This window comes from Macaca thibetana, chromosome X (genome assembly GCF_024542745.1).
Source record: "Macaca thibetana thibetana isolate TM-01 chromosome X, ASM2454274v1, whole genome shotgun sequence".
Classification (NCBI taxonomy): Eukaryota; Metazoa; Chordata; class Mammalia; order Primates; family Cercopithecidae; genus Macaca; species Macaca thibetana.
This window is the reverse complement of record NC_065598.1, coordinates 6,685,945-6,699,257: the sequence shown is the minus strand read 5'-3', so window position 1 is coordinate 6,699,257 and position 13,313 is coordinate 6,685,945. Positions and strand designations below refer to the sequence as shown.

The following is a 13,313-nucleotide window of genomic DNA, read 5'->3' as shown; positions in this document are numbered from 1 at the left end:
GTACTTTTTGTATTCTATTTACCTTTCAGGATCAATGCATTTTTGGTTACCTTCAAAAAACCCCATACATTTGCTGTCTCTAAAGGCATCAGCAACATAGATGGAAATACACAGGAAAGAAAACACAAGGAGGCAAAGACTTACTGGTTTTCTAAGAATTCACTGAGGAGAAACGTACCCACACTCCAGTCCATTTCCTCAACAGCATCCCCGTAGACTCCGTGTTTACTTTTGCCGGCAAAATCCTTGCTGGAGAAAAGGGCCGTGTGCACATGGAGGTAGGACAAGACAAGCAGGAACGGAGTCTCAGAGTTCCTGCAAAAAAAAAAAAAAAAAAAAAAAAAAAAAAAAGGGAGAAAAAAAAGACCACGGATAATGTAAGTATGTCTGCCACCATTCTGATTAGGATCCACCTATTATCATAGCAGGCAATTTGAAAATTCACAAAGTACTACAAGTTAATTGCCTAATATGGTATCTTCTGTCAGAGAAAGGTCAGTCTCTGTTGTGCCTCTATGAAGTGACTTATTGTTACCCTCTATGGATCAGTAGGTGAAGAATTATGTTATTGAGACTTCCCCCAAAGACGCAACTCAGGAAGAGATTTACTAGAAAATTGCCTGTATTTGGCCGGGCGCGGTGGCTCAAGCCTGTAATCCCAGCACTTTGGGAGGCCGAGACGGGCGGATCACTAGGTCAGGAGATTGAGACCATCCTGGCTAACACGGCGAAACCCCGTCTCTACTAAAAACACAAAAAATTAGCCGGGCGAGGTGGCGGCGCCTGTGGTCCCAGCTACTCGGGAGGCTGAGCCAGGAGAATGGCGGGAACCCGGGAGGCGGAGCTTGCAGTGAGCTGAGATCTGGCCACTGCACTCCAGCCTGGGTGACAGAGCGAGACTCCGTCTCAAAAAAAAAAAAAAAAAAAAAAAAGAAAATTGCCTGTATTTGTTTTTTGTTGTTGTTGTTGAATTCTGTTCTTCCTTCTCTATATGGTGACTAATATGAATTCAAGCACCTTGAAAATAGTATTTCTTTGGGAAAAAATTTTATACACAAATGCACATACACACACTACTAGAAAGACTACCTTTTAAAAATTGTAATTGATATATGCAAACAATTATACAAATATATATACAAATTTTGTATATATATGTATCATTTGACATATACAAATAATTCTTGTGTAGACTTGTTGGGGACAATGCAATAATACATGTTTACCATGTGGAATGATTAAATACAGCTAATCAAAATATTCATTTTCTCATATAGTTGTTATTTCTTTGAGGTGAGAACATTTAAAATCTACTCTCTCAGCAATTTTGAAATATACAATACATTGACTATTTTTATGCTTTGGGGAAGAGGGATTCTAGTCTGTGTGGCTAGCCTCAGGGGAGACTGAGAGACGATTCTCTGCTGGCCATTTCCTCTTTGTCTTCAGTATTCTCTAGTTGCCCTGTTGGGGCTCAGAAAAGGGAACCCTAAAACAATATTGTTAAGCATCTCCTACAGGCCAGGCATGGTTCTAGCGTATGGAGATTATTATTTTATTATTATTTTCTATTTGAGATAGAGTCTTGCTGTGTTGCTCAAGCTAGAGTGCAGTGACATGATCTCGGCTCACTGCAAACTCCACCTCCTGGGTTCAAGCGATTCTGTCTCAGCCTCTGGAGTAGCTGGCATTAAAGGTGTACACCACCATGCCTGGCTAATTTCTGTAATTTTTTTAGTAGAGATGGGGTTTCACCATGTCGGCCAGGCTGGTTTAAACTCCTGACCTCAGGTATCCTCCTGCCTCAGCCTCCCAAAGTGCTGGGATTACAGGTATTAGCCACTGCACCCAGCCTGGAGATTCAATTTTTATTAGCAAATGCTAATAAAGCATGTGTTCCATGACACCAGAGTCTTTTATGTGCTCTCTTCTCCCACCAGACCACCAGGCAGGAATGTCATTTATATCATGGTGTTCCTGACACCTGCAAAGTGATTGGCAGGTGGCAGAAATTCAGCAAATCTGTTATTGGATGAAATATTACATCTGCTTTCTAAGCATTGGCAGCCCCGCCCAGCAGTCAAGTGAATGACAGGGCCTTGGGAATGCAATGTGAACTGCATTGTGAATGGTTTATGTTGCATATGGTTTAGACTTCTGCCTAAGTCTCTTGTTACTTAGAAGGGATGTGGTTTATGTAACGGTTGCTCTAGAGCTAGGATTCCTCTGCAGAACTTCTGTCCTAAATCTCTTGTTACTTTGAAGGAATGTGGTTTATGTAGCAGTTGCTCTAGAACAGAGATTCCTCTGCAGAACTTCTGTCCTCAGTCTTTTGTTACTTTGACGGGACATGGTTTATGTAACAGTTGCTCTAGAGCAGGGACTACTCTGCAGAACTTCTCTCCTAAGTCTCTTCTTACTTTTACGGGGTCATCTCCCATGGTCCATATCTTTACCAGCCAGTAAAAGTTCAGAAGACTATATATATATATATATGTAGTAAAATTAATTTTTCTTCTATGTATTTCTGGCTTCCTTAACTTCTCATGATAGCCAAAAGCATTCCAAATTTTGGACTGGGTGTCACAAATATTAATAAGTTTTCCTGGAAACAATAAACAGATGTATGCTTTTCTAAATGCATTTGTATTTTGCTAATGTTAGTATACCTTGGGCTCCTCAAACTGCTCACACCTATGGCTGTAACACTTCATTTTTAAGGTCAGTTCTTACATTTATTAACCCCTACTGCTTTGAAAGAGAAAATCAGCACAAAACAGCACTTTGGGTTAGAGCTAAGCCAGGCATCTCCAGTTATCTGAAAATAGGCAGATCAAATCTAACAAGTTATTGGTAATCATTAGTACCATGTTTTATTATTCCAGTACTTGGTGGCAAATTTTTTTTACAATAATATGAAACAAGGAAATGCTGTTAATATCTCACAGGAATATGAGCAACTGTTACATAAACCACATTCCTTCAAAGTAACAAGAGATTTAGAACAGAAGTTCTGCAGAGGAATCCTTGCTCTAGAGCAACCGTTACATAAACCACATCCCTTCTAAGTAACAAGAGACTTAGGCAGAAGTCTAAACCATATGCAACATAAACCATTCACAATGCATGTCTCACAGGAACTGGAATAAGAAGGCAAGCAATGAGAGCCCACTGGACCTGGTCTATAACATTCACTGTTACATCTCAGAAAGAAAAGAGGACATACTACTGCTTAGATGGAAGCACTGGAATTGTCATCCTAGCTGATGACTTACATATGAGCATCTCTACCAAGCCACGTGTTTGGCTCCTTCTAAGAGAAGATGCCCTTGAACGGAGCCACAGTATGTTAGAGAGCTTGGCCACACAGGGCAGACTGTGAAGCCTCCATTCTACTTATTATGGGGAAAGTTTATTCACACCTGGGCAAATTGCACCTCCTTCCCCAGAAGCAGATTGTGTTCCCCTAAACTGGCTTAGATTCCTCAAAACGAACATGAAATTACAGTCTTTGTGTTCCTAAATAGAGAGTTACATTATGTATGAGAACAATCTCACTGCAATTTTACTCTCATCTGTTCTCCCATTTATTTTTAGATTTAAAGTTAAGGAAAATAGATAAGAAAGCTTAAAAAGTCAATCTCCCAAGCGCGGTACATGGTCATACAGGATGTGAGTGACAGAATTTGCTGAGAACGAAGAGCTATTGCATGGATTGAAATGCCCAGCACTGGGCTTCAGTCCAGTTTCGACTTGGATTCTCCAATTTTGGATAGAAGTCCTCTTGTTCAAAAGTTAAAAAAAAAAAGAAGAAGAAAGAGACATCCATCAACATGATTGGCAGGATCATAAAATTGTGCCATATTAAAATGTGAGGTGGAAATAAGGAAATAAATGATAAGGATGACACAACCGGCAAATAAGAGAGCCTGAAATAAAAGCTGGTTCATGAGGACTGAAAGAACAGTTGAGTCAAAGATCTGAGCTTCAGGGTTCAATCAAGGCTACAGAATGTGACCTTTGTCTTGGAATGCAGGGGAATCCTCTTTAGAAGGGGAGAAGGGAATCAATGTGTTTATTATCAAAATTCACATATTTATGGAACTCGTTTTCTATCATCTCTCTATAAAGCAGTGGTTTTTCATCCTATAGGGGTGACATCAGAGATACCAGTATCTTTATGTATACTCTGTGCATCGAGTAGAGTTGATTAGGTTTGACATACAAAAACAAACCCAGAAAACAGAGAAAAGCATACTTGGCTTGCAAAAACACTGTTCCAAGATTTACCATCCAGGAACAGAAGTGCAATCAACGGTGCATGGGAATGTTGGCTAGCCAGACATAAATCACTGACTTTCCTGCACACACCTGGGGTGTAACTGACAGCCTGTGCCCAGGTGAAGGAATTCTTGCTTTGTGATATTCTTTGAGAGACCAGGAAAGACCATTTGCTTCACACCCAGGCTCAGGAAGGAGATCTGGGTCTCCCTTCCTCTCTATGACCTTGAAAGCTGAATGACACATCAGCAAGTTGGTGGAAGAAAGATTTCTCAATAACAGCTTAACTCCTTTTTTATTAGCTGGAGTACTTCAGTAAACAACTCTTTTGAAAATTTATTGCCACTGTCTTGCACACTGTGCGAAAAGATAGAACTTTCAGCTGCTACATGCCTGCGCTCCATTTGTTAAAAATACAGAAGGCAGCCCTGAGCCTTTCCAGCAACATGTAATCATTCCGATCTCAGAATCAAAAGATTTACATTCTATAGAGGCAGGAGTGAAAATTCAGGCAAGAAGATGGTTAAGGCATTTTGTTTCTGTCTGTCATAAAGTATACTTTTGATGGTCTTTAGAATAATAATCTTCATCTGAGTGTCTGACCTTTATTATTGTAGTATTGTTCCAACTGCAGTGGGCATAGGGAATAACGGGAATGCAAATAGGGATGTCAGTGAATTCCTTCTGGATACCTTCTGCTGCTGGTAATTAGAGTATGGCATAAACCAGATAGCAGTATCAACAGTCACCACCCCCCCGCCACCCCCACGAATTTCATGTGACCACCTCTGCGTGCAGCAGGTGGATTTATACATCCAGCTGTTCATGTCTTCTACCTATGAGTTTTGCAGTTATTAAGCAAATGTTCTGCTGACACACGATACCAGGCACTAGAAATATAAAGAGAGACTGGAACGGACCCTGCCATCAGCAACCCACAGTTCAGACAAGAGCATCGATGGTTAGTCCGAGCTGTCTTAAGTACCCTTACCCAGTGCTGCAGAGAATGAATTCAGAGAAGGAGAACTTATCTTAACCTGGCAGGGGTCAGAATTTGCTCCCAGAAAGAGGTAGCTTTCAATGGTTCACATAGCATGACAGCGTTTTTGAATGTTTTCCATAAACATGTAGGCTTTCGAGCTATTCACAGGTATGATATTCAGAGATACAGAAATACACGGCTGGAGAGGCATTTCCAGGGTCAGGTCTAAGTATTCTTTATCTATGCCCCAGTCAGTTGAGAATGCCATGGACCCACTAGATCTAGTATGGCAAAAGACGAACATCCCTCGGTACCTGTACTGTTACAATATGCTCAGCCTGAAACCAGAGGTTCATCCAAAAAAGAAGCCCTCCCCTCCTTTTTTTTTTCAGAGACAGGGTCTTGCTCTGTTGTGCAGGCTGGAGTGCAGTGGTGCAATCATCGCTCACTGCAGCCTACAACTCCGGAGCTTAAGAGATTCTCCCACCTCAGCTTCCTGAATAGCTGGGACGACAGGTGTGCACGACCATGCTGAGCTAATACTTCCTTATTTTTTGTAAAGACAGGGTCTCACTATATTGCCCAGACTGGTCTTGAACTCTTGGCATCAAGCAATCTTCTCACCTCAGTTCTCAAGTAGCTGGGACTACAGGCACACACCACCTTGCCCAGCTAATATTACTTTATTCTTTGTAGACACAGGGTCTTGCTGTATTGCCCAGGCTGGTCTTGAACCCCGGAGCTCAAGTGATCCTCCCACCTAGGCTTCCCAAAGTGCTAGGATTACAGGCATGAGCCACTGTGCCCGTTGCCCTCATTTTAAAATACATATCCCATAGGCCCACAAAAGTTAGAAACAAATCATGTGTTATCTACAGTTACTGAATAATGTGACTTTTTGATAATTCTTTAATTATTTAAATTTTCCATTTTTGAATGAGCATCTGTGTGTGTCCCTCTGTATTGCCCTTAATGTTTAATCTGATTTACTTTTCTTACCATGAATTAAAATCAATATCACCCCATTCCTTTCTGGCTTACACTATTATCGAAACTAATGAAACCTCCTAAAGATCCCTTTATTCAAAAGACACTTTGAGCCAAATCACTGGTATTCATCACAGCCACTTACACTGGAGTCCAGCTGGAAATGGGAGAGGATAGGCTGGAGGCACCCAATAAATGCATTTCACGATTGTGACTGTACCAAATGGTGATAGCAGTACATAGACCAGGACAAAAAGTCATATCTTCTTCCAATAATATATTTATCAGTTGTCATAGATTTTAGGGAATTATGATTACACAAGCAATGCTTGTAGAAAGGAGTATTTATTTATCATTAAAGTATAGACCATAGGAAATGGTAGGAGAGATTCTTCCCCATGGCTCGCCACTAAAGGTATAATCTTTTCATGTAGGCGTTTCCCCCCCACCCCTTGATTACTGACACTTTCCATCATGCTGATGTTTTGGTGTTTTTTCTGTGGAGAGCTGTCAGGGAGCAGGGCTTATTGTTGTCAGAACAGGAGATCTTACCACTCCGGGAAGTCAGAGATTAAAAAAGAACTCTACATAATTTCCAAATTTTTGATTTGTTATCCATAAATCCTTTGCTAAAATAATTCATTTATAAAGAACAAGAGTTATCCTACATTGAGCTTGACTAAAACTTACTAGCTTTTATTGAAATTCTAATTATAATATCTCAAAATATACATACATATATTTGATATATTGAAACAACTTAATAAACTTCAGCCTGGAGAACTTTATACTAATGGCAAATTCCAGATAAATCTATAAACCCCATAAACGTATAACGTACTATACAGATTATGTGGATGTGTATAAAGTCATTGCCATTCTTGGAAATTTACTGTTCGAAGTGAGCATATATATATCTTCAGAGAAAAACACAAAGTGATTTACCTAAACTTAAATATTTTTCCTAGCAATGAAGCACTGCTTCAACGAATTCAGAGAAGAGGTCAACATATCTGGTTTTTCACAAAGCAGAGTGACAAACATCCATCTCTTTCTATTGAAGACATAAAACATGAATCTCATTCTACCCACCAGCGTGACACCTTTTTAAAAATTAGCCTTGACTTGAACTAAAGAAAAAAGCTGTTTGTGAATAAAATTAACTTGCTACATTCACCCACCATCCTTACCCTTTATTTTCTTTTCAGAGGATCCAGATACTTCACGATTACCATAGTAATGATAACACTACTGATACTGAAACTTATCTATAAGAATTACAGAGATGCATTCTCCTTCCTTGAGCATTGGACCTAGACTCTTCCATCTGGAGAAAGGTGTCAAGACACCCATATAACACCCTAATCTTCTTCCAGCTAATCCTCACTCGGACTAATCCTCACTCAATAAGTCTACCGCACTGGAGTAGATGGAAATGATTCCCCCAACTGTTTATGAAGCATTCCAACATTCAAAAGGTTGAGTTAGCTCTGTTTAAATTCAGCCTCTACTCTTTATTACCTGTGGAGCTTTGTTCATTCAAACGATTTCAGTTTCAAAGTTTCTCCACGGTAAGACATCTATTTACCGACCTCATGAGGTTGTTATGTGAAGGAAGCAATGGGTGTGGAAGGTGCTCAAAATAATGTGTGTATCCACAGCACCTGACGTATAATTGGCAAGTACTCCACAGTGTCCATTACACTTGAACATGTCCCATTCTGTGTTACCATTTCTGCTGTACACCTAAGTTGGATCTGTTTTGCATTGCAATGAAGAGAGGGATGGCAAATCCCAAAGCTGTGATAATGGGATGACCCTACAGGGCACGTACAGAGAGCTGGGTATCTCTAAGAAATTTATAGTTCACTCCTTTATGCAAGAATAACAAGGATTTCTGGCTAATTAAAGTGTATTCAGGATGACCCATCTCCTGAATTACTGTACAGCGTATAACATATGGTGAGCTAATTATCCAGCTCTCTAATAATAGAAGCATCTCCCCCAGATAAATTTATCCCTGAATGAGTCAATTAGGGTGAGGGACTGTGGAATGGATGGTTATATATTCTAAATCATCGCTCTCCTCAACTTGAAAATATGTGCTTGGAATCCCAGGCCACAAACTGGGTTTGACTAAGTGGACCTCATTTGCAAGAATCACAAGCCAATGAAGCATCTTTGCCTTATGCCTCCTTGTCATTCATACCCTAATATTGCAAGCTAGCATCTCAGGAGCAAACCCTTGAGTATAAATCATATCAGTAACACAGTGTACAGAAAGCCTATAAATTTTAGAAGTAGGAGTTTTAAATCATTTTCCTCACCACCTTTGACAGATGAACTGAGAAGCAGCTGTGTACAAAAATATATATATACATACATATATATGTTAAAATATCTAAACAAGGCACTAGTTGCAACTGGAAATTTTTAAATTCAAAAGTATTTGAGTAAATTCCACTAATACTACCATTGCTTTGATCAGGCATTCCTTTTTCGGCTGCTGAATAACTCTACCTCCATTTCTCACAAAGGTGGTAAGACCTGGCTAAATTGCTCAGGATATTCTGGATAATGAAATAACACATATAAATGTGTCTTCAGACATTGAAGGAATGTTTTATGAACATGGTGGTGTCACCAATGTTAGGATTCTTTGGTAGCATATCAAGGCCATTCTCTCAAGACTCTTGGATATCATATTTTGTGAATCAGATAACTAATCTAACGCAGACAGACAGCTCTACTCAAGGATGATTGTAACAACGTGTTTTAAATCTTTTATCTTCAGATAATGTATGTAAGAAGTTTTTTGTGAATGGCATCACAGTGTACAAAATGCTAGCATTTTCACTAATATTAACTATGCAGTGAGTGCTCCAATGTGGACAATAGCCATCTACACTAGAATCACCTATTTTGAAGAAAAAACCCTTTTGTTATAATTCAATAACCATCACCTCCAACTGTGGTGCTGCTAGAACATCTTAAATCTCTAGTTCTGAAAGAAAATCTCAGCTCTCTAATAATAATTAGAGATAATCAAGATAAACTTGTCAGGCTTCAATATCCTCATGATCATCAAATTTGTTTTGGTCCCCTCTCAAAATTATATACTGAGGAAGCCATTAGAATGCCTTGTAATCATATGAATATTTATATACCTAATAGATTAAATAATTTCTGTCAAAATACATGTCATACAAGGTGATTCACCCTGGAAGCCGAGTGTCATTTTTGACTATCCATTGTCTAATGGACACTGTATTAATCTCCACCCTGTCTGGTTTTGAGAGATTTGTGGTAGATGAAGACTGATATAAGGATGTCCAGCTTTCTCAGCAAATTTGACAAACAGCACACTGTTGTTTTCTGTCTTAAATAGACCGGCCCAAGAGTGCTGCTCCATCTTGGAATGGCTATGCTCCTGTTTATCAAATACAGTAAAGCTAGCACACTAGGTAAGAGCATAGTCAATCATGTAGACTATGACCCATTGATACATCATGAATTTAATTTAGTTCCCAAACCAGATTATTACAAAAAAACAAAACAAAACAAAACAAAAACAACAAATAGAATAAAATGGGGTGGAAAATATCAGGGCAATCACCTTAGTAAGAGAAAGACCATTTCTTAAGCTTTTGTTTCAATCACATATCTGTGTGCATCTTACTAGATGATGATATAACTGAATATATCTTATAAAGTTCCAAAGCTTTTACATGAGATCACGTGTCAGCATCACCTTCTAGAAAAATCTAGGTGACAAATAACTGCAGTGTTTCTGCACAGTAGCCAAAGCTCATACACATATACAAAACCCAGTGTTTCTCAGAGTGCCCTATGAAACACCCAGTTTAGAATGTCTTGAGAAGCTTAGTAAAATGCTGATGCAAAGTCTCGCTTTGGAACTACTCTGTGACAGTCCCAAGAGTTCATCTTGGCCATCTTCAGCTGCAATAAGCATCTCCGGGGTTTTCCTTATGCAAAGTCTGAGGTATCGCTTGTCTACCCCTGTAGACCTGGACTCTCCCTTTTCCCTTCTTTGTCTACCTGCAGGAAGTCATAGTGATCCTGTATTATATGCCACCATACACTAGCCTAGCAAAGGTCACCTACAATGCATAGTTCTGAACCAAGTGCCATGCCCAGGAGGCAGGTGGCCAGCCCTGCAATGCCTGCTTCTGGCTGTGTGGGTTGACCATGGGCACTGATAACTCCGCAGTATCTCTGTACAAATAATACTTGAAATAAATGTTCAGGAGTGTGACTGACAGCTTGAAGTCTTCCTTCCTCTCTTAGGAATTGCATGACATCCTTCACCATGCCATTTTGCTGTGAGCAGAATCCGATAGGTTTCTGCAGTCTCTGGCACCTGGGTAAGACAGGCTGTCAGCATGGGCATGACATGATGGAGCTATGGCTACCCACAGACCCCAACGTTTACCCAGGACAGGCACCCAGACTACACACATATTGCCCAAGAACGGCTCACAACCCCTCCAGCATGTGCCTGTCAGCCCAAACCTGTGAAAATCATGACAAATAGCCCACTTCTTATCTGAATTCTGACAGACCTATAAATAGTTGCTTAAAGGACTTTTAGTGGCTATTATCCATCCCTGGGCAGAAAATTCTTTATTCTTTACATTAATACTTGCTGCTGCTGTACATGTATCTCTCCTATAGCTTCCCTTGGAAATCAATTTCAATAATTTATCTCTTTATAAGTTAAATACATATGTGTGTAAAGCACACACACACACATATATACACACAAACACACACACATATGTACTTACATATATATATACAGACACATACACACATACAACACCAAACTATAGATTTTCTTTACTCTATTTTTCTCTGATGAAAATATTAAAATACCAATAAACAGTATACTTCACATCAATGCTTCAAGTACAGACATGCATCATATAGTGACAGAGATATGTTCTGAGAAATGTATCATTAAGCAATTTCATCATTCTGCAAACATCGTACAGTGCACTTACACAAGCCTAGATGGTACAGCCCACTACACACCCAGGCTATATGGTAGAGCCTATTGCTCCTAGGCTACAAACCTGCACAGCATGTGACTGTACTGAGTACTGCAGGCAACTGCAATGCAATGGAAAGTATTTGTGTATCTAGATATATGTACACATAGAAAAGGTACAGGAAAAAATGCAGTATAAAAGATACAAATGTGGCCAGGTGTGGTGGCTCATGCCTATAATCCCAGCACTTTGGGAGGCCGAGGCAGGTGGATCATTCAGGGTCAGGAGTTTGAGACCAGCCTGACCAACACGGTGAAACCCCGTCTCTACTGAAAATACAAAAATTAGCTGGGCGTGGTAGTGGGCACCTGTAATCCCAGCTACTTCAGAGGCTGAGGCAGAGAATCACTTAAACCCGGGAAGGGGAGATTGCAGAGAGTCGAGATCGCACTACTGCACTCCAGCCTGGGCAATAGAGTGAGAGTCTGTCTCAAAAAACAAAAAAGATACAAACATACAGCTGTATAAGGCAGCTCCATTATAATTTCATGGGACCTCCGTCATATACATGGTCCATTGTTGACCAAAATGTTATTATGTGGTACATGTCTGCAATCCAAATTTCATAATAAATTAGCCCCTTTCGTTTACACTTATCTATAACCTTGGGCAAATTCCTTCCACTTCCACTCACATAGCTGTAATATCAAATAATTCTTTTTTAAAATTCCAAGGCTGGTGTTGATTTTTCTCCTGGTGTGCCTACCTTTTTTACTTACGAATGTCTGTTAAATATTAATTTGCCTAGAGTCTGCACTAAGTAGGTGTTTGCTCACATGTTCTTTTATTCTTTTGTTGCAGAGTCTGCCCTTTCTCTCCAGCTGTTCATGAGGTTTCCATGGGGCTTTATTAAATGTCAGTAATTTCCAAATGCAGTCCTCTCTTCCAGGTTAACCCAAGCACTGCAACTTTTATCCCTCTGACATACTTAGCTGCTCATAAAATTTCATCTGAAATATTCCTCAGCTTTAAAACAAATTTGAAAATCACTGCTCGCAGTAGGAAAATTACTGCTATATGTTCAGTAAGGCCATTTCATTTTCTTCTTCCTGAAGACATGGGGAGACTACCTCTTAGCCCCATGTCAAGTCAGGGTGGAGATGTGGGGCCTGGTCTACATGCTGACCCCTGGGTCAGTGAAGTAAGGAAAAGTCCTCAAGAGACCCTTCAACTCTTTTCTCCTGTGGATGCTATTGGGAAGGCCATCTATTGAGATTGACAGAACTACAAGATACTAGCAACCTGGATCCCTGAGTCTCCTCATGGAGCAAAGCTTCCCTAGAGCATCACCCAACCAGCAATAGATTTTGCATGGGCAAGAAACAAATTTTCAAGTATGAATCCACTGAGATTTTGTCAGTCTTCACTGACAAAAACAGACCCTGGCAGCAGAAGTGGGATGTTAACCAAAATAAAAACTTAAATTATGTGGTGCTCCCTCAGCAGTTGGGCAGCCAGTACATAGAGTACTCTCTGGAACCAAGTCCCAGAGGCTGAAACTGAGAATACTTACAATGACCAATGACCAGTTTATATATTTCACAGTTAAATGACAATTTAGATATTAATAAAATCTGTTGAACTGAGAGGTAGTGTGAACTATAAGAACCAATCATTCTATTTTTGTCTCATTTTTAGAGGGAGGAAGTGATACTATCAATTGCAACTTTTGTGTAAGTCACTTCATAGTCTGTTCAGACACCCAAACCATATGTGGGTTTCTGTCAGAGTCGATGAAACACTTTTGTGGTACCAGAGAGATATAATAAAATACACCCTATGATTCATCTATTGCATAATCTGTGATGTTGTGGGTAGCAGGACACTGTTGTACCTCCAGGTGAATGGGTTGCTCCTATGTTGTTTCATAACTGGAAGAAGAGAGTGAGGAGAACCACTGCCCATTTCCAAACTCCAGTAAAGCATCAACTCCATGCCCACAAGATCTGGACATAGGAACACAACATCTTCCACGTGAGGAAATGACAACA

At 39.9% G+C, this 13,313-nt stretch overlaps 1 protein-coding gene across 6 annotated transcripts in view; it reads right to left on the bottom strand.

The window, feature by feature from the left end:
• STS (steroid sulfatase) overlaps positions 1 to 13,313 on the bottom strand; it is a 292,612-nt gene that overhangs the window by 166,283 nt on the left and 113,016 nt on the right. For all 6 annotated transcript variants that reach the window (XM_050777487.1, XM_050777490.1, XM_050777485.1 and 3 more), the window contains one exon: positions 179 to 315. In XM_050777487.1, the coding sequence (XP_050633444.1) occupies positions 179 to 315 (137 nt within the window). The remainder of the gene's footprint in view (positions 1 to 178; positions 316 to 13,313) is intronic.